This window comes from Ovis aries, chromosome 16 (assembly GCF_016772045.2).
Source record: "Ovis aries strain OAR_USU_Benz2616 breed Rambouillet chromosome 16, ARS-UI_Ramb_v3.0, whole genome shotgun sequence".
In the NCBI taxonomy this organism is placed as follows: Eukaryota; Metazoa; Chordata; class Mammalia; order Artiodactyla; family Bovidae; genus Ovis; species Ovis aries.
The window spans coordinates 71,188,348-71,208,508 of NC_056069.1; the positions used below are offsets into that span (position 1 = coordinate 71,188,348).

Genomic DNA, 20,161 nt, shown 5'->3' on the forward strand with positions numbered 1-20,161 from the left:
TCAGTAATAAAGAAATTAAGATCATGGCATCCGGTCCCGTCACTTCATGGGAAATAGAAAGGGAAAAAGTGGAAGCAGTGTCAGACTTTATTTTTTTGGGCTCCAAACTCACTGTGAACGGTGACTGCAGCCACGAAGTTAGAAGACACTTACTCCTTGGAAGGAAAGCTATGACCAACTTAGACAGCATATTAAAAAGCAGAGACGTCACTTTGCCAACAAACTATGATTTTTTTCCAGTTGTCATGTATGGATGTGAGAGTTGGACCATAAAAATGGCTGACTGTGAAGAATTGACGCTTTTGAACTGTGGTGTTGGAGAAGACTCTTGAGAGTGCCCTGGCCTGCAAGGAGATCAACCCAGTCAATCCTTACGGAAATATTCACTGAAAAGACTGATGCTGAAGCTCCAGTACTGGCCCCCTGATGCCAAGAGCTAGCTCGCTGGAAAAGACCGGCGGGCAGGAGGAAAAAAGGGTGGCAGAGAACGAGACGGCTGGATGGCTTCTCCCATTCAATGGAGATGAGTTTGAGCAAAGTCCGGAGGTGGTGAAGAACAAGGAAGCCTGGTGTGCTGGAGTCCATGGAGTCGCAAACAGTCGGACACGACTGTGACTGAACCACAGAATTCCTTGTTTAGAAACGTCCCGGTGTGAAGTGTGACACCCATCCACCGCCTTCTGGAAGTTCTGGAATCGGATTTTGTATTTTGTCATACGCCAACAATATGAAATTTTTCTGAGAACACCTTCGTGTTTTACGACGCAGACACTATAACACCACTGTCAGCTTTCCGGAGACAGAGCAGCGTCCGTGTGGCAGTGCAGACCGTGTTCGGGAGACGAATGGTTTCCATTCATGCTAGGAAAGTCTCCCTACCTCGGGCTTCCCCTGCGGCTCAGCCAGCATGGTACTCATCACACAGCCTGCTGCTTCTCCTCCTTTTAAAACTGTTTTCCATCTTGGTTTCTAGTCGCTGAGAACACACTTCCCAAGGCTATGCCCAGTCCCCCACTGGCGGAAGCAAGCCAGCTTGAGACCTTGCAGTGCTCACGCGGTGAACTTCCAGGAGAGCCACCCACGGTCCCAAGGGTTACCAGCGGGGCAGACCGGAGCAAGCGGGATGGACACGAAACTCCGGTGACGGAGGGAGAGTGGAGGCCTCTTTAAATGCTATGGCCACGAAGAAAAGTAATTTCTGACCAAGTTTTGTAAAGTTATGAAATATTAACCATCTGTTCAGCCATTCAGTGTTTGGGGAACTCAGGTGCATCATCTGTGCAAGCCTCCCAAGACCCAGAAGCTTCCTCTTTCTACTCGAACATCCTGCAAGCGTCTGGGTTCGGGTGAGACGCCGTTAGGGTCACCGCTCTGAGCCGTGCCCCTGGACCTGGGTCCCTGTGGCTGGGCCAGAAGGTGAGGCCCCTGCTCCTCCTGGGGTTGTGAGCCTCTGGGCAGGCCCTCTGACCCGTCTTCGTGGCGCTTGTAGAGGGCAGGGCGGCTCTGGGTGTAAAGAGAGCCACGAATGTGTGCCAGGAGCTTGCAGGTGGTGACCCAGGGAACCCGCGGCTCCATTTCTCCCCTTCCTTTGCCCTACCCATGGGATTGGTGATTAACAGAGAACTGGTCTGGGGATTTCTGTTTATGGTGAGGACCATGGAAGATCCCGCAAAGAGAAAGTACAGCCTGGAGCCAAGGAACCCAAGCCCGCAAGGCAAGTGCTGCTGCTGCCGGCTGCCCGCTGCAGGCTGACCACTGCCCGCTGCCCGCTGCCCACCGCCCGCCGCCAGCCGCCCGCGCCGGGGAAGGCTCCAGGAACTCCCCTGCGGAATGGTCGAGGATGCATCTGTGCCCCCTCGGTGTCCCCAGGCCCGCCAGGCAGGGGCGGTGGTCCATTCTCTCCTTCGCACAAAGTTACGCATTCGCTGCCATGAGCCCCTTCTGGACCCCAGAGCATCCCTCGCTGCACGGTCACGGCCCGCGTGTTAAAGCAACCAACCCGAAGAACCTGCTCCCCGGGGACGCCGAACACACCAGGCCCCCCCCCCCCCCCCCCGCCCAGGGACCCTGCCTTCTGGTCCCCTCCCTCGGTACCACAGAGCCTTTCCGCTGTGCGACCCCTCGCGCGACCCCTGCGCCCTGGGCGGGCCGGCGGCGCGGGGCTGCGGAGGCCGCCGGGAGCAGCCGCGCGGAGGGGGCCAGGGCCTCGTCGTACCTGGGCCTCCGCGACCCCGCCCCTTCCTCCGCCCGGCCCCGCCCCTTCCTCCGCGCGGACCCCTGCTCCTCCGCGCGATGCCGCGCGCGCCCAGGTGCCGGGCGGTGCGCGCCCTCCTGCGGGCCAGCTACCGGCAGGTGCTGCCCCTGGCCGCCTTCGTACGGCGCCTGCGGCCCCAGGGCCGCCGGCTTGTGCGGCGCGGGGACCCGGCGGCCTTCCGCGCGCTCGTGGCGCAGTGCTTGGTGTGCGTGCCCTGGGACGCGCAGCCGCCCCCTGCCGCCCCGTCCTTCCGCCAGGTGGGCCGACCCCGGGGAGCCTGGGCGGGCCCGGCGGGGTGATGGCGGAGGCGGTGGGAGGGGACGGCCCCGTGGCCCCCGCGACGCACGGACTGTCCCCGCAGGTGTCCTGCCTGAAGGAGCTGGTGGCCAGAGTCGTGCAGAGGCTCTGCGAGCGCGGCGCGAGGAACGTGCTGGCCTTCGGCTTCACGCTGCTGGCCGGGGCCCGCGGCGGGCCGCCCGTGGCCTTCACGACCAGCGTGCGCAGCTACCTGCCCAACACGGTCACCGACACGCTGCGCGGCAGCGGCGCCTGGGGGCTGCTGCTGCGCCGCGTGGGCGACGACGTGCTCACCCACCTGCTCTCGCGCTGCGCGCTCTACCTGCTGGTGCCCCCTACCTGCGCCTACCAGGTGTGTGGGCCGCCGCTCTACGACCTCCGCGCCGCCGCCGCTCCTCGGCCCACGCGGCAAGTGGGCGGGACCCGGGCGGGCTTCGGACTCCCGCGCCCGGCCTCGTCGAACGGCGGCCACGGGGAGGCCGGGGCACCCCTGGAGGCGCGGGCCCAGGGCGCGAGGCGGCGTCGGGGCAGCGCGCGAGGACGACTGCCTCCAGCCAAGAGGCCCAGGCGCGGCCTGGAGCCCGGGCGGGATCTCGAAGGGCAGCTGGCCCGCGGCCCGCCCCGCGTGGTGACACCTACCCGAGACGCTGTGGAAGCCGAGTCTCGGGAGGGCAACGTGCCCGGGCCCTGCCGCCCCTTTCTGGGCGGCGACCGGGGTGTCAGCTCCGCGTCCTGGCGGCTGTCACCCCCAGAGGGCGAGCGGGGTGCCGGAGCGTGCGCTGAGACCAAGCGGTTCCTCTACTGCTCCGGAGGCGGCGAACAGCTGCGCCGCTCCTTCCTGCTCTGCTCCCTGCCTCCGAGCCTGGCCGGGGCGCGGACACTCGTGGAAACCATCTTTCTGGACTCGAAGCCCGGGCAGCCAGGGGCTCCCCGCCGGCCGCGCCGCCTGCCCGCGCGCTACTGGCAGATGCGGCCCCTGTTCCGGAAGCTGCTTGGGAACCACGCGCGGTGCCCCTATGGCGCGCTGCTCAGGGCGCACTGCCCGCTGCCGGCCTCTGCGCCCCCGGCGGGGCCAGGCCATCAGAAGCGCCCTGACGCGGGCGGCTGCCCCTCGGAGAGGCCGGCGGCTGCTCCCGAGGGCGAGGCGAGCTCGGGGCGCCTGGTCCAGCTGCTCCGCCAGCACAGCAGCCCCTGGCAGGTGTACGGCCTCCTGCGGGCCTGTCTTCGCCGCCTGGTGCCCGCCGGCCTCTGGGGCTCCCGGCACAACGAGCGGCGCTTCCTGCGGAACGTGAAGAAGCTCCTCTCCCTGGGGAAGCACGGCAGGCTCTCGCAGCAGGAGCTCACGTGGAAGATGAAGGTGCAGGACTGCGCGTGGCTGCGCGCGAGCCCAGGTGAGGCTTCTGGAGGGGGTGCTTCTCAATAGCTCCCCATCTCCGCTCTCGGCCTCTGACCCTCTCTCCCACCCAACTTGCATGGATACCGGACTTCATGGAGGTTCTGGGCCTGGGAAGGGGCAGTGGAGAGGGGGACTCGTGGAGGGCAGGGCCGCACCTGCAGGTGGGGCACCTGGAGCCCCGGTGGGCGTGGCTTCGGTGGTTCATCTTCTGTTTCTGACCTCAAGGTTAACTGCCTTGAACGATGCCCCCTGATAGGAGTGGGAGCTGGGCTGAGAACCCTCCTGGGTGGGGCTGGGAGGTAAGGCTCGGGGTTCCCCAGCCGGCTCTGGTCAGCCGTCTGCAGACCCAGTGAGTTCTCCTGTGTGTCCACCAGGCCAGGGCCACTGGCGGCCGGCGCGGGAGGACTGTGTCCTTGACCGAGGCCCCGGGCTGGGCGGGCACAGAGGGGAGAGCCGGCTGCCGGCCGGGTCCCAGGACAGCGGGCAGCTGCTGGGGAGCAATGGGACCTTCCGTGAAGCTGGGCCTTTGGGGCCCCTCCCTGTGTGGTGGTCTGGGTGTGATGTGGGGCTCCTCCCATGCAGCCACCGCCCAGCACGTGTGCGGGCAGAGCCAGGAGCAGCAGGACCAGCCCCTTCCGAGCGCTCCCCGGTCTGACCCCTGAAGTCCTGAGAGCTTGACACCCAGAGCTGGAGCCAGGCTTGGCCCCCTCGTTGACTCATGAGTCAGCTTTGCTCTTGAGTGTCTGCTGCTGCTGCTGCTAAGTCACTTCCGACGTGTCCGACTCTGTGCAGCCCCAGAGACGGCAGCCCACCAGGCTCCCGCGTCCCTGGGATTCTCCAGGCAGGAACGCTGGAGTGGGTTGCCACCACGAGTGTCTAGCGACTCTCTTTACCTTAAAGTCTGTCTCCCTGCCTCCCCACTCGCCAGTGTTTACTGCTCATGCTGTTTGCCCTTATCTGGGTTTTACCTTCAGCCTCTCCTGTCCCGTGAGCACGCGTAGTGTAGGTGCCGTATCGCGGCCCTGAGCCAACCTTCTGCGCGTCTGTCCGATCCCGTCTGACCGTCTGTGTGGCTCCCCTGGCCTTACACTTCTCTGTGCTGACCCGGTCTGGGCGCGTCTTTCTCATCCTCCCAATTTGCCACTCTTCCTGCGTTCTTATTCCGTTTCCCGGTGTGCACTTTTTCACGTGTGTGTGTGGGTGTCTCGTCTAGAGCTAGCTGTGTGCTCTCCGTCGCCCTCGGGGTGGCTTCCTTCCAGCCGTAGCCTCGCGTGTTGGGATCGGATCGCAGCTGAACTGTCTCCGGCTCAGCCAGCCCTGCTCTCACTGGCCCCTCGCAGTCCGTGTGGGCGTGGCTTCACCCCCTCCTCTTTCCTTCGCTGGCTACTCACCGTCCTGCCCCAGGCCGCCTCCAGGCCCCCTTCCTTGTCCTCTGACCCGGTTTCTGCCGGTGAGGCCCTGGCTCTGTCAGCGCTGAGGCCCCTGTGGCACAGCGTAAACCACAGAGGCCCGCGGGGCGTGTGTCCGGAGCCGGCAGCGTTGGGCATTCCTCAGCACTCGGGGCCGCCTCTACGTGCCCCTCGTGTTCAGCCTGCAACCCCCCGGGCATTTCCAGCCCCTGCGGCCCAGTGGTGATGCCTGAAACTGCAGCGCAGCCCCCCTGATCCCCCCCCACCCCGGGGACAGCAGCCCCGGCTCCCCTAGTCTGTGTGCGCAGTGACAAGTGCTGGGGCTCTGGGTCCACGCTGTCCGGCAGGAGCATACGTGAGCGCCATGACTCATTCAGCATTTTCCAGTAGCCGCAAGAGGAAAAAGAAAGGGGAACCTCATTTAAAAACATTTTCTATCAAAGTGCAGCGATCTGGTAGCATCACTTTAGCCCGTGATCTGGGGAGGCTCCTTGCCTAGTTACCCGCCTTCTCTGCCCCCTGCTCCTAGTCGCTGTGGACTCGGAGGCCGTGGGCAACCATCCCGGCCTGCGGGGGCAGCGTGGAGGGCGAGCACCGGCTTCTCTCCTCCCAGGGGCTTGCCGCGTGCCTGCCGCAGAGCACCGCCGGCGGGAGGCCGTCCTGGGCCGCTTCCTGCGCTGGCTGATGGGCGCCTACGTGGTGGAGCTGCTCAGGGGCTTCTTCTACGTCACGGAGACCACGTTCCAGAAGAACCGGCTCTTCTTCTTCCGGAAGCGCGTCTGGAGCCAGCTGCAGCGCCTGGGCGTCAGGTACGCGGGGGGACACCCGCGCCTGCACGCACGGACCCGCCTGTCTGCGCCGGCCGCCGGGGGCACTGGGGGCACCGTGAAGCAGGCTCCCCAGGGGCTGAGTGCCCGCGCGGCAGCCATGAGCTCTGTCCCCTCCTGCCGTCTGTGTCCTCTGTGAAGGCCTGGGTGGCTGTCAGTGGACAGGGACCCAGCCGGGACGGGTTGGGGAGCCACCTGAGATAAGAGCTGGGCCTTTCCAGGCGTTCTGCGAGAGATCTTGGCTGAGCGTCTGAGCGAGGGAGGTGCTCTGGGTCGGGGCGGAGCCGAGGTCCCCGAGTCAGGAGCTAAGTGGGGGTCCCCAAGCACGTGGGCCGGGGTCCCTGAGTACATGGGCTTGGGTCCCTGAGTCAGGAGTGGATCGGGGTCCCTGAGCACGTGGGCCGGGGCCCGTGTCCTCTGGCATCTGGGGAGCCTCTTGAGGCCCTTACCGTGGGTCTGAATGAAGGCACCCGATTCAAGCGTTTCCTGACATGTAAACTGAAGTGGGCAGCCCAGCTCTTCTTGTGGGGCCCCTGTGGCCTGTCCCCCGCCTGGTGGACGCTCGAGTCCCGCCACGGGCTTCCTTCGGGGCCACCAGCCCAGGGAGCATACTCCCTGCAACGGCCAAGAGGTGGGAGGACCTCTGCCCATCCCTGTGGATGGTTTTGGGGTGAAGGCTGAAGCTTACAGATGACAAGGAACCGGCTGGTCCGTGGGGAGACGATTCTGCTCCTCCCAGGGGTTCCACCAAGCACCCCCTGCCTGTTCCAGGAGGAGAACGTGGGGTCCCTGCCCACCAGCCTCCTTCAGACCCCAGAAGTACCTGATGGCCAAGCTGCCCACACCCACTCCAGACCCCAGGGTCTCCCCAGCGAGCCATCCTGTCCAGTTCTGGTCTGAGCTCTGTCCACCAGGAACCGGGCATGCCGGCCATGAGCTTTGCCCACTGCACGGGCACGGGCACCCACCAGGCTGACCTGCCCTGGCTGCCTGCGGGCACCTCTGTTTCAGACAACACCTGGAGCGTGTGCGGCTTCGAGAGCTGTCAGAAGCAGAGGTCAGGCAGCACCAGGAGGCCAGGCCGGCCCTGCTGACGTCCAGGCTCCGTTTCGTCCCCAAGCCCGGCGGGCTGCGGCCCATCGTGAACGTGGGCTGTGTCGAGGGCGCCCCAGCGCCGCCCAGAGACAAGAAGGTCGCTGCTCACGTTGTTCTGGGCCAAGCGCGTTGAAACCCAGGCCCAGTGGCTGTGCCCAAAGTCCCGGGGTGTCTGGGGGCTGCGGTGAGGTCCTGAGGAGCCAGGGGGCATGGCCAGAGGACTCCTAGGTCCAGAGAAGGAGCTCCCAGTGAGGCCTGTCCTGCAGGGTGCCAGCCGGGCTCCGAGACCCCTCTGTGCCCCCGTCTCCTGGAATCCCCCAGGGGGCCATTGTGCTCTCGGGATGCCGGGCAGAGGGGTATGTGACGTCTGTTACCAGCCTGCTGGGGTCCCCAGGAACTCACCCCTGTGCTTGGCCCCTGTGACTGTCCCCCAACACCGCCCCCCCCGCCATCCCTGCGTCACCAGCAGCTCCTGCCCCTTCCAGAGCCCCCTGGAGTGATTGGGGTGATTCTACCATTAGTGACAAAGAGAAGCCGTCACTGTTGGTGGGGGCTTGTCCATGAGCAGTGACGCATGGCTCACCCGCTGTGGGGGTGTCCCCCAAGAGGCAGCGTCCCTTTTGCTGGGTGGGGGGACCAGGCGAGGGGAGGGACCCAGGGTTTGGCTGCTTGCCTTTTCCACAAGTGGTGTCCGTGATCCGAGGATGGGTCCCTGGGGAGACCCGGGGTCTGAAGTGGGTGTGGACAGCTTGGCCATATGGTCTTTCTGGGGTCTGAGGGGGGCTGGTGGGCAGGGGGCAGCAGAGAGCAGGGACCTGTCCCTTGTCCCTGGGGGCTGTCTGACCCCGAGTCCCCTTGGGGATGGCCCCCGGGGGCTGTCTGACCCTTGGTGTCCCCTTGGGGACGGCCCTGGGGGCTGTCTGACCCTTGGTGTCCCCTTGGGGACGGCCCTGGGGGCTGTCTGACCCTTGGTGTCCCCTTGGGGACGGCCCCTGGGGCTGTTTGACCCTTGGTGTCCCCTTGGGGACGGCCCCTGGGGCTGTTTGACCCTTGGTGTCCCCTTGGGGACGGCCCCTGGGGCTGTCTGACCCTTGGTGTCCCCTTGGGGACGGCCCCTGGGGCTGTCTGACCCTTGGTGTCCCCTTGGGGACGGCCCCTGGGGCTGTCTGACCCTTGGTGTCCCCTTGGGGACGGCCCCTGGGGCTGTCTGACCCTTGGTGTCCCCTTGGGGACGGTCCCTGGGGCTGTTTGACCCTTGGTGTTCCCTTGGGGACGGCCCTGGGGGCTGTCTGACCCTTGGTGTCCCCTTGGGGACGGCCCCTGGGGCTGTCTGACCCTTGGTGTCCCCTTGGGGATGACCCCTGGGGCTGTCTGACCCCGAGTCCCCTTGGGGACGGCCCCCGGGGGCTGTCTGACCCTTGGTGTCCCCTTGGGGACGGCCCCCGGGGGCTGTCTGACCCTTGGTGTCCCCTTGGGGACGGTCCCTGGGGCTGTCCGACCCCGAGTCCCCTTGGGGACGGTGCCTGGGGGCTGTCTGACCCTTGGTGTCCCCTTGGGGATGACCCCTGGGGCTGTCTGACCCCGAGTCCCCTTGGCCATAGTTGCTCTGGCGACACTCCCGTCTGGGCTGGGCCCGCAGGTGCAGCATCTCAGCTCGCGGGTCAAGACGCTGTTCGCGGTGCTGAACTACGAGCGAGCTCGGCGTCCCGGCCTCCTGGGGGCCTCGGTGCTGGGCATGGACGACATCCACAGGGCCTGGAGGGCCTTCGTGCTGCCCCTGAGGGCCCGGGGCCCAGCCCCTCCGCTCTACTTCGTCAAGGTGGGCGCCCATCCCCACCCCTGTGGAGAGAGCCAGGGCTGCAGGTGACCCTGTGGGTCTGGTCCAGCTGATGTGGGAAGTGACCGCCTCCTACAGCCCCGTGTGTGCCAGGATGGGTCACCCCTGGTGGGGTCACGTCCATGTTAAACGTGACTCTCAGCTTCTGTGAGCTGCAAGACAGGGGCCCAGCTCCCGGGGCAGAGGCTCTGTGCCTCTGGAGTACTCTGGGAGTGCACCCCACTTCCCCGGGGCTCCTGCCCTCCCTCCAGGGAAGGAGACAGCTGCTCGGACCCTGGGCGGGTTGCCCTGTGTTGTGCCCTGGTCGTCAGGATGCCAGCCTGCAGCTCAGAGAGAGCATGCAGGCCAGTCCGAGGGGTGCTCAGAGTCCAGGGCAAGGGGAGTCTCAGAGAGAGCCCCCGGGGGGCAGGGATGGGGGTACAGGGTCTGCCCATCCCTCATGTTCAACTCACCCCAGTATTGGCTGATGGCAGGTCAGGACAAGCCGGACCCAAAACTCGGGGTTAGGGGTGAACGTGTCCTCAGGCCCCCTGTTCCCACATAGGCGGACGTGGTGGGGGCCTACGATGCCCTCCCCCAGGACAGGCTGGCAGAGGTGATCGCCAACGTGCTGCAGCCGCAGGAGAATACGTACTGCGTGCGCCGCTGCGCCGTGGTCCGCACCGCGCGCGGGCGCGTGTGCAAGTCTTTCAGGAGACACGTAAGAGCCACGGGGCCTGTGCAGTGCCGGGGGCGTGGCCTGCGGGGGCGGGGGGCGCACGCTCGGCACTGTGGAGCCGCGAGGACCACTCTTGCTGGTACTCCCATCCGGTCCGCCCCTGCCCTAGGCCTGACTGCACGTGAGTGGGGGACCCTGGCGGCAGCAGAGCCACACGGGTGTCCCGAGGTGTCCCCACGGCCACAGAGCAGCACCGTGTGTGCCCCGGGGCGGGGGTGGGGGTGAGGGCGGGGCGGGGGGGCGTCCTTCAGCAACTCCGAGGCTGCGCCGCCTTCTGCACGTACGTGCGTCATGGGGTGGGCGGCGGGGCCGCCTCTCCCCCCAACGATGGGGGCCTCAGGCCAGGAAGGGCTGGAAGAGGACGCGGGCGCTGGGTGGACCCCGAGGCCGCGGGGGCTGCTAGCGCTTGTCTCCTGCTCAGAGCAGCGTGTGTACCCGGAGACAGACGTGGGTGGACTCCCGGGAAGCGCTGGGGAGGGCGCACAGGAAACCTGGGCCCAGGCACCGCTGAGCGTGTTTGTGAGTCCAGGGAGTGTGATGCAGGGAGCTTGGGGGGATCTTGGATGTGTGGCACGGGTGGGGCAGCACCCAGAGGACGCCCCCCGGCCCCCCAGGCCTCCTCCTCCGACAGGCAGCAGGCTCACCTGTCTCTAACCTTGTGATGTGAAGCAAGCATGCTCTCCCTCCGGTCCAGTTTCGGGGGTCTGGGGCCCAGTGTGGCGGCCTCCGATGCTACCGGGTGAGGCCTAGCCTTCCGCCGGGTGGGCGTCTGCTGGTTCATGCCTGGATGTGGATCCAGGCGGTTGCCACCAGCCCTGTGATGCGCTGTTTGTGGAGACAAACCCTTGTCCCAAATCCTGTGGGGCCGATTCCAGGCTTGTGTCATTTTAGGAGACATCACCCGAGAGGTGCCAGGTGTGGTCCCGCGGGCCTCAGAGGGTCCAGCGGGCGGTGTTGGGGGCCCGGAAGGGCAGGGCTGCAGCCTGCAGCCAGGCCGCAAGGTGGGACCACACAGGCCCGTCTCTGGGACCAGGTCCAGGGGACCGGGCTCTGGGCACCTCGTGTGTCAGCCGCCCGGCTGGCACGTCCTCTGGGGGCACTGGGGGCGCCCGTCCAGTCTCCCCACGTGGGGCCGTCTGCCTCCTTTGTTGTCTGAGGGGATACGCCCACATTCTCGGGACAAGCCTCTGGGCACTCCTGGATGCTGTCTCAGCCTACCCTGCCTTTGCCGTTGCAAGTGGAGGCTCCGTGAACAGATGCTTTTCACTTTGACGGACCCAGCTTCTCTGCCTGAAACCGTGTTGCGCTTGCGCGGCCCGCCTGCTGTCCGCCTGACCCCTGCTCTGGAAGGACGTTTGTTATCCCAGCTGCCGCATTCAGGCGGGGCCGGTTTATTTTAATTAATTAATTAGGCTGCCCCAGATCTTAGTTCCAGTGTGGGGAATGAGTCCCTGGCCAGGGACCGAACACGGGCCGCTGCTTTGGGAGCTTGGCGTCCTAGCCACTGGGCCGCAGGGAAGTCCCTGGGGCCTGTTTTGAACCAGCTTGTGCACCGATGCTGCGATGTGCCTGTCTCTCCTCCAGTCTGGACTCCGCAGGCCTGTCTTCTGGTTCACGCGTCTGCCCTTCTCTGTCTCTAGTTTTAAACGCATCTAACCAGCCCTTAAGCTGGGCAGCCTGTTTTTCAGGTTTGGTTTTTCTCACAGGTTCCCGGTCTCTGGTTGACTGCCTCAGCTTTGCCTGTTGTGTGAGCAGTGTTATCTTGACTGATTTTAAAAATTCCAGAAACTGGCGCCTCCCCGGCCCGCAGGCAGTCTCCTCCTGTGTCTATCTGTCGTGTGAGAGGTTTTGGTCACACCTGGGCCTGTTTTTCCACAAAGCGCAGACTTTGAACGGGAGCCTTAACGGGTGGGCTTATGAGTCCTCCTCGGCGGGTGGTGTCTCCCCGACAGTGGCGCTGTGACCTGAGTCCTGCAAGGGTTTCTTGCGGACAGCGTGGCGTCTGGCCTGCCCCACTCCCCCTTCCCCGGTGTCCGCTGCAAGGGGCCCCCAGGCCCAGCCCCCTGGCTGCTAGGACTGCGTGCTCAGCTCAGCGTGGCTCCTGGGGTGCCTGAGTGAGGGTCCTTGCTCTGCAAGCCCCCCCGAGACGCCGTCAGTCCCGGCTGCTTCAGTTCAGTCCGGTCCCTCAGTCGTGTCCGACTCTTTGCGACCCCATGGACGGCAGCATGCCAGGCCTCCCTGTCCATCACCAACTCCCCGGAGTTCACCGAAACTCGTTCTTGCTGCTTAGTGGCCCTGAACCCCACAGTCTTTCTGCTCAGTGGATCCCGGCCTTGGGGAGAGGTCAGGGGGGAGGTGGGATGCACCCTGAAAACCAAGACCCCAGCCCGTCTGTGTCCACACCTCCCCGGCGCCCCCGGCGGCCTGGCATTTTCTGCCCGGTCACAGTGGCCGTGGCCAGCCCCCCAGACTCTGACCGCTGTCCTGAACACCATGCTGTCGGGGGTGGGGTGTCCACCCACTTCACCCTGTCCTCGGCCGGCAGGTGTCCACCTTCTCGGACTTTCAGCCGTACCTGAGGCAGCTCGTGGAGCATCTGCAGGTGATGGGCTCGCTGAGGGACGCCGTGGTCATCGAGCAGGTGGGTGTGGGCGCCCACACCCCGAGGGCTGGCCGGTGCAGACGCGCCCCTGCCTTAGGACACCTCCTCCCGCTCCCAGGCCTCCCGCACCCCCGCCGTCCGTGGCCCCTCTGCACTTTGCTGCCCGTCTTCTCCCTCTGTTTTGGCCTTGAGGCCACAAGAAGGTGCATCCACCTCCTCCAGGAGGGCAGAGGGCTTGCCCCGCAGACCTGCCCCTGACTGAGCCCTGTGGGGACGCACTTCCTGTGTGAGCGGGTTCCCCAGCGGGGCCTGGGCCCTCGGGGCTCCCTGTCGCACGTGGGGCTCCCTGCCGCCTCCCTGGGTGCGGGCCCATTCCCCTGGGCCACTTGCTGGCCCAGAGTGGCGTCCATTCCAGCCCAGCGCCCCGCCTGCCTCTGCAGAGCTGCTCCCTGAACGAGCCTGGCAGCAGCCTCTTCAACCTCTTCCTGCACCTGGTCCGCAGCCACGTCATCAGGATCGGGGGCAGGTAGGTCTGGGCCCCGCCTGCCCGCTCAGCACCCGCTCAGCGCCCCAGCCCCATGGACAGGGTGGCAGCGCACGGCCCTCCACTTACGGGACGTGCTCGGGGTCAGAGGGCAGCGGGGGGCTCTCTTAACGTGTGTGAAAGCGCATCTGCTCTGGTGGCACCCGTGTGAGACCCCTCTGGGTCCAGGGGGCTTCGGGCTCGTGGCCTCGGCTGTTAGAGGTCGGTCTAGACCCTGGGGCCTTCTCAGGGGTCGTGAATGTGCTCCAGGCTCAGGGGGCTTTCTGCTTAAAGGATGTGCCTTCGTTATCATTAGGTTCTGAGTAACTACAATGCTCCCGGCAAGGCAGTTCCGGTAAAATATAAAATAGCGCAGACTCCTGGGGAGGCGCGGTGCCTGCTGCGCAGCAGGGGCGAGTTCGCACGCGAGCACAGGCCTGCACACGCGTGGAAATGGCACCAGGCGGAGGAGATCCTTCTCTGCGGGAAAGGCCTGGAGCCTGACTCCTCCCCAGGGCCACCACCCCTCGTGGAGCGGGGTCGTGCTGCGTGTGGCAGGGCTTCGTGGGGGGTGTGACAAGCGTGTTGATTCGCGTCCCCAGGTGGGAGCGGTGCGCGCACACCTGTGTGTCTGCGCGCGCGTGTGCAGATGTGAACGTGAGGCTTGCCGTGGCCAGCCCCCCTGCTGACCGCGTCCTGCCCCCCAGGTCCTACATCCAGTGTCAGGGGATTCCCCAGGGCTCCATCCTGTCCACCCTGCTCTGCAGCTTCTGCTACGGGGACATGGAGAACAAGCTCTTCCCCGGAGTCCAGCAGGACGGGTACGGCCCCCGGGCCGGCGGCCGCGGCCCCCGTGGCAAAGGGCATGGCGCCATGGCGGTGGGTGTGCCCCTGTGTTGGTGGGCGTGGCCCCATGGCGGTGGGCGTGCCCCTGTGTTGGTGGGCGTGGCCCCCATGGCGGTGGGCGTGCCCCTGTGTTGGTGGGCGTGGCCCCCATGGCGGTGGGCGTGCCTCTGTGTTGGTGGGCGTGGCCCCCATCGCGGTGGGCGTGCCCCTGTGTTGGTGGGCGTGGCCCCATGGCGGAGGGTACACGGCTGTGCGGGCAGGCGCAGGCCCCGTGCTGGCCGGTGTGGCCCCGTGGCGGAGGGTACACGCCCGTGTTGGTGGGCGCAGGCCCCGTGGCGGCGGGCGCGGCCTTGTTGGGGCCCCTCTATTTCCGGTCTTGGGTGCAGAGGGTGCTACACGCGGCTGGGAGGAGGTGCTCAGCAGGCCTCGAGCAGGGAGTGAGCGTGGCTTGCCCCGTGGCCAGGGCGTGTCGGCGGCACTGAACCCGTCCGCTCCCAGCCCGACTGCTGGGCCCTGCTCGTCCCGGCCGGAGCCGAATCCCATGGACACTGGTGGGGGTTGGCTCTCTGGAGATCACTTTATCCGCGTCCGGCTGAACTCAGACAGTACACCTGGCACCGTTCACCGCCCCGGGAGGACGCCGGGGGCGCATGGCGTGTGTGGGCGTGTGGCGGTGTGTCAGGGTCTGCCCTCACCCTGGGCTCTCTCCATGCCCAGGGTGCTTCTGCGCCTAGTGGACGACTTCCTGCTGGTCACCCCTCACCTAACGCGGGCCACAGACTTCCTCAGGTGAGGTCCCCCGTGTGTGCGTCTCTGCACGCGCCTCCCAGCTCGTGTCCTGCAGGCGTGTGAACAAGGTCCTCCTGTGTGTCCCCGCACCTCTGGGGAGGGTCCTGTGGCGCGGTCCCAGGGCTCCAAGAGCCTGGCGTATGGTCCCAGCGTCCACTCACGTTTCAGGGCTGGCCTTGGGGCGCCCCTGCTCCCCTCCTCTGCCACCAGCCACCCCGGGCCCTGATCACAAGCAGCAGGTCGCTCCACAGAGCCAGACCGTGTCCAGCCTTCCGTGGGGGCCCGCGGTCCCAGCCCACCCTCCGTGGCCTGCCTGCCTCTCTGGGTGCTGGGTACGCTGCCCAGCGCCCCCGAGACACCCAGTGTGGCCCTGTCCGTCCGGCGCTCACACGGTGCCCGGCCACAGGACCCTGGTGCGTGGCGTGCCCGAGTACGGCTGCCAGGTGAACCTGCGGAAGACGGTGGTGAACTTCCCCGTGGAGCCTGGGGCCCTGGGCGGCGTGGCGCCCCTGCAGCTGCCGGCCCACTGCCTGTTCCCCTGGTGTGGCCTGCTGCTGGACACTCGCACCCTGGAGGTGCATGGTGACCACTCCAGGTGAGTGACGGGCCCGGGGCCCTGGGGGGTCAGAAGCCACACGGTGGACGGCGGGAACTGGCTCTCCGAGTCAGCGGTTTTCTGAGCGTTTTTCATGAAAGGGAGCCACGTAGTGGACTCGGGCGCAAGCGTGTTCCCGGCGAGGCGTGTGGCCGTGACCCGGAGAGGCAGGACCTGCCGGACACGAGCCCCAGGTCTCACTGGGCTCTGGGGTTCATGGTCCCCTCTGGTCCGTCAGGGGTGGGGCTTCAGGGCACGTGTTCGGCTCTGTTGGTCCCTCGCCGGCCGATCCCTCCTGCGGCCTCTCCGGGCCGTGTGGATGCGTCTGCGCCCCTAGCACCACGTGGTCACCCTCTGTGCTCAACGTCTCTTCCTGGGCCCCCGTCCCCGTGGGTTAGGGCCCGTGTGCTCAGCGTCTCTGCGTCTCTTCCTGGGCCCCGTCCCCATGGGTTAGGGCCCGTGTTCAGCGTCTCTTCCTGGACCTCCGTCCCCGTGGGTTAGGGCCCGTGTGCTCAGCGTCTCTGCGTCTCTTCCTGGGCCCCGTCCCTGTGGGTTAGGGCCCCCCTTATGCGCTCGTTTGACCTTAGTCATCTTCTCAAAGGCCTTGTCCCCGAACGGCCGCGGGGGCGGGCTCACCCTGTGAATTTGGGGATGCAGTTGAGCCCCTGGCGGCCCTCTGCCCCCGCCTCACCCTGGGATGGTGCAGCGAGCCCCAGGCTTTGCACAGACGTGGAGGGCTGAGGAGCAGTGTGGCTGCAAGCGTGTCCTCTGCTCTGTGAGGAGCGAGCCGTCTCGGGGCGCTGCTGGATGGGGCTACCCTGTCCTGCGCTGCTAGCCCAGTCCTGCTGGGGGGCTGGGGGCTGCCCCCAGGCGCTCCCTGGGAAGACGCGGGGCGGACGCTTGCCGTCCGTGGTTCCGTGTGTCCACCTGCTGCTCCCGACACTCCCTGCGTGTCCACGCACCGACTGCGCCGGCGAGTCATGACCCGCCCACTGTCCTGTCTGGGTGCCCGTGAAGCTGTGACTGTGTGGGGGACAGGTAGCCTTCCTGGCCGATCAGTGTAGCCGAGGGGCGGGACATCTAGGTGTGGGTCAGTGCTGGGTGGACACACTTGCTTCCCTGGACCCCACCCTGTCTCACAGTTACGCCCGGACGTCCATCAGAGCGAGTCTCACCTTCACCCAGGGCTTCAAGCCCGGGAGGAACATGCGTCGCAAGCTGTTGGCGGTCCTGCAGCTCAAGTGCCACGGGCTCTTCCTGGACCTGCAGGTTGGGGGGCAGGGCCGCGGGGCGTGGGGGCAGCTGGCCCCCCATGTGTTGTATTTCCTGGGGGAGTGGGTGGGCAGGTGCACACTTGTGTGTGGAAGGACGTTGGTCATCACACACGTGTACGTGTGACTGAGCGTGTGGGTGCGCATGTGTGCCTGTGTGTGAAAGGACGTTGGTCATCACACACGTGTATGCGTGACCGAGCGTGTGGGTGTGGATGCTTGTGCAGCTGTGTGCATGCCTGTGCCCACAGCGCTCACCCCACCGTCCTCGCCTTGTCCCTGCTCGTCCCCTTGGGCCGGGCCTTTGTGGCCCTTGCTTGTCCCCCTGGGGCCTGAACCGTCGTCCTGCCAGGCTCCCGCCCTCTCCCTTCCCGCGGGCCTGGCCGCCTCTGAGGGCCCCTGGGGACCTGGTGGGTTTCCCCAGAGAGGCCACTGGGTTCTTCCCGGGGCGACCCTTTTTCCTGCTCCGCTTGATGGGGCCATAAAGCAAACTCAGGAACGCAAAGCGAGAGGTGCCGCCAGCGTTTTCTTCTCTTTTCTTTCTGAAGGTGAACAGTCTCCAGACGGTTTTCACAAACGTGTACAAGATATTCCTGCTGCAGGCCTACAGGTGCGTCTGGTGGAGGATGGGGCCTCAGCCGCAGTGCTGCGCTCGCCCGGGACCTGGGGGACACGCTGCTCCCCAGTGCGATGAGGCAGCCCCTGAGTCCTTGGTGTCCTTGTCCACCCTGGGAATGCTGCTCTGTCCCCAGGGAGTACTCAGGGGTCTCGTCAACAGGGGGAGGGCTGCAGGGCGGGGCAGGGCAGGGCAGGGAGCAGAGATCAGTGTCTGCGGTGGCCCCCAGCCCTCAGGTGCCCCCAGGAGGGGCAGCGGGAAGCCGCACCAATTGGCACAGACTAGCTTCCGGAACATTCCCCGCCCTGGGGCCATGCCACCCGCCAGGTGCTGAGCTGGGGCGCAGGCAGCTGACTGTGGAGTCCGGGGCTCATCCACCCCTAACCGGGACCCCGAGCCAGGCTCGGCCTGCATGGTCTCCGTGGAGCCCCTCTTGGGCAGCGTGGGGGGGGCGTGTCCTGACGGGGCCGCCGCCCCCAGGTTCCACGCCTGCGTGCTGCAGCTGCCCTTCAGCCAGCCGGTCGGGAGCAGCCCCGCGTTCTTTCTCCAGGTCATCATGGACACGGCGTCCCGAGGCTACACCCTCCTGAAAGCCAGAAACGCAGGTGCTTGGGCGCCCGGGGCTGAGGGCTTGCGGGGGCGGGGACTTGAGCTGCAAGTCACCTACACCCGCCGGCAGGAGATGGGGCAGGAGACGGGGCCAGGGCGCCTCTACCTTGCTGGCGGCTCAGGCCCTCCATTGGCCTGTCGTCCGCTGCCAGCCTGGAGTGACCAGGCACCTAGGCACCAGCTGGGGATCCTCCCCTGCGTGCCCCGCCTGCTCACGGGCAGCCCTCCTGTCTCGGTGCCCTGGGCATTGGGTCAGCCAGGCCAGCGGGCAGCAGGAGGCCCTGGGCCGCCCTTGCCCACACTGGGGAGGAGCCTGCTGAGGGACCCCCGTGTGCTTTGGGGTCACCAGCCCTCAGCTCGGCCTTCCTGGGGCATCCCCGTGCCCGCCCCCACGGCCTCGGCCAGGGCCCTGAGGACCCGTCCGAGGTCCCGGCTGTGCGGCCTGTGAGGCTTGTGCAGACTTACCGTCACTGTCCTTGTTCGTGGAGGTTTCTTGGAGAAGTTGAAGGAAACATCTGTTGTCAGAATTCCCTGGGCTCCTATCGGGGTTGCGCCTGGGGCGAAAGCGCTGGTTTTCCGCCCCCAACATTGTCCCACAAGCGCACTGAGGGCTCTCCGCCTGGAGGCCCCGGTCTCCCTAGCGCGGCGTCGGGCAGGGCCTCAGTCATGCGTGTCCCCAGGGGCGTCGCTGGGGGCCAGGGGCGCCTCCGGCCTGTTCCCGTCTGAAGCGGCACACTGGCTGTGTCTCCACGCCTTCCTGCACAAGCTGGCTCGCCACCGCGCCACCTACAGCCGCCTGCTGGGGGCTCTCCGGACAGGTGGGTGTGGGCGGACACAAGGCGGCCCCTTCGGGCAGGTGGGTGGGCCCAGGAGTTTCCACGAGCCGGGGTCACAGCCCCGCCCCGCCCAGGGCACACCCAGCCGGGTCACGCCGCCTCTCACGGCCCTTCTCGGGGCCTCCTCCCCGCGGCGTCTGCCCACCAGCCCCCTACCTGTGTCCCCTCGGGCGCTGCCCAGCTGCCCCCGTGGCTCCGGGCGTGATGGGTTGTCTCCCCTTGCTGAGGCTCCCACCCCCCAGCTCGCCGGCACACAGCCGGCCCAGCGTGGGTGCCCGCGTGGCCTCAGTGGTGTGCCTGGTAAGCAGCGGTCTCTGGCGCCCCCCGAAAGGGGCTCTGAGTGCATCCCCCTCTCCACAGCCCAAGCTCGGCTGCACCGGCAGCTCCCAGGGCCCACACGTGCCGCCCTGGAGGCGGCGGCCAACCCCGCTGTGACCGCAGACTTCAAGACCATCTTGGACTGACCGTCAGCCCTGCCCACAGCCAGGGGTGGGCTCTGGAGCCCATGGGAGGCGCCTGCTCCATGGCGAAGCCGGGGCCCCCCCGAGAGCCCTGGGGAGGGGGCCCCGCTGCCCTGTGCCCCTCCAGAGACCATGCATCTCCAGTAGCTGACCGCCAGGCCCGGCAAGACGTGCGGGAGAGCCTGGCAGGGTGGTTGGGTATCGGAATAGGGAGTTGGGGGGGGGTTGTCACCCCTCTCCCCTGCACTGGAGTGAGGACACGTCTGTCCAGCGGCTCGGGGGGTCTCGGGGGCTGAGTGGGCCCTGCCCGCTGCTGACAGTGCGCCTGCGCCCCGCCCGGCCCTTGGTCCATGCCTTTCCCCCCACCCGCTGAGCTCGAAGTCCAGCCTGCTGGGCCTTCCCCGCAGTCAGCTGCTGGGGGCCCCACCCTCACCCCTGGCCCCACCATCCCCACGCCTGCCTGCCCCTCCACCTCCGCGGGCACCTAGTCCCTGCCCGGCCCTCGGTCAACGCCTTCTCCTCCACCCGTTGAGCTCGAAGTCCAGCCTGCTGAGTCTTCCCCGCAGTCAGCTGGTGGGGTCCCCGCCCTCACCCCTGGCCCCGCCGTCCCCCACGCCTGCCTGCCCCCCCCCTCGCCTCCATGGGTACCTGGTCCCCGCTCAGCACTGGGCCGGGGTCATCTGCGCCTCTTCCTACCCCCCACCCCCCCATCACCACGGCAGAGGAGGCCAGCGAGCCTCCGCCTGCCGTCTCCACAGCTTGTTGCTGTTTTCCTCTGGATGGTTGTATTAAAAGGCGTGTCCGTCAGTACCAGGTTCTGTGGTTATAAACACACACACCCCAGGGGTGTCAGATGCTCCCGGGTCCCTGGCCTGGCAGGAGTTGGAGGGGGGTATCCTGGGGGCAGGGTGAGGCGGGAGGGGCCAGGGGGCCGGAGAGGACGCCCCTGTGGGCTGGCGCAGCACCCACCCTGCCTGCAGCAGCTCGGCCGTGCCCTATGCACACTCGGGAGACGGTGGACACGAAGGTTCTGAGGTCTAGGATCCCCGATCTTGCCCGTCCCTTCACAGCAGGCCCCGGACTTCTTGTCTTTCCAGAGGGCCCGTGGAGTGGACAGCGCGGGCTGGAAACATGGGGTCCAGGCATGGGCCCGGCCCTCCCCCAGGGTGCTTGTCCCCCA

General features: G+C 66.7%; 1 protein-coding gene and 1 long non-coding RNA gene across 4 annotated transcripts; one reads left to right on the plus strand and one right to left on the minus strand.

The window, feature by feature from the left end:
* The first annotated feature begins 2,267 nt into the window (after positions 1–2,267).
* On the plus strand, positions 2,268–19,788 carry TERT (telomerase reverse transcriptase). Of its 3 annotated transcripts, none has more exons than XM_027979953.2 (16): positions 2,268–2,511; positions 2,616–3,942; positions 5,970–6,165; positions 7,195–7,375; positions 8,918–9,097; positions 9,660–9,815; positions 12,379–12,474; positions 12,876–12,961; positions 13,666–13,779; positions 14,522–14,593; positions 15,000–15,188; positions 16,331–16,457; positions 17,008–17,069; positions 17,556–17,680; positions 18,365–18,502; positions 18,881–19,788. In XM_027979953.2, exons 1-16 carry the CDS (start codon positions 2,293–2,295, stop codon positions 18,982–18,984), a joined length of 3,372 nt encoding a protein of 1,123 aa, XP_027835754.1. In that variant the 5' UTR covers positions 2,268–2,292; the 3' UTR covers positions 18,985–19,788. The 3 variants fall into 3 exon arrangements, with proteins under 3 accessions (XP_027835754.1, XP_042089904.1, XP_042089905.1); XM_042233971.2 differs by having other exon boundaries at positions 2,288–2,511; positions 17,016–17,069; positions 17,626–17,680; XM_042233970.2 differs by lacking the exon at positions 18,881–19,788 and having other exon boundaries at positions 17,626–17,680; positions 18,365–18,477.
* Positions 16,967–19,035, minus strand: LOC121816831 (uncharacterized). The gene is made up of 2 exons (XR_006056560.2): positions 18,150–19,035; positions 16,967–17,661 (listed from the first exon to the last, which is right to left on the minus strand). It is a non-coding gene; the product is annotated as an uncharacterized LOC121816831 (long non-coding RNA).
* Positions 19,789–20,161: the final 373 nt, after the last annotated feature.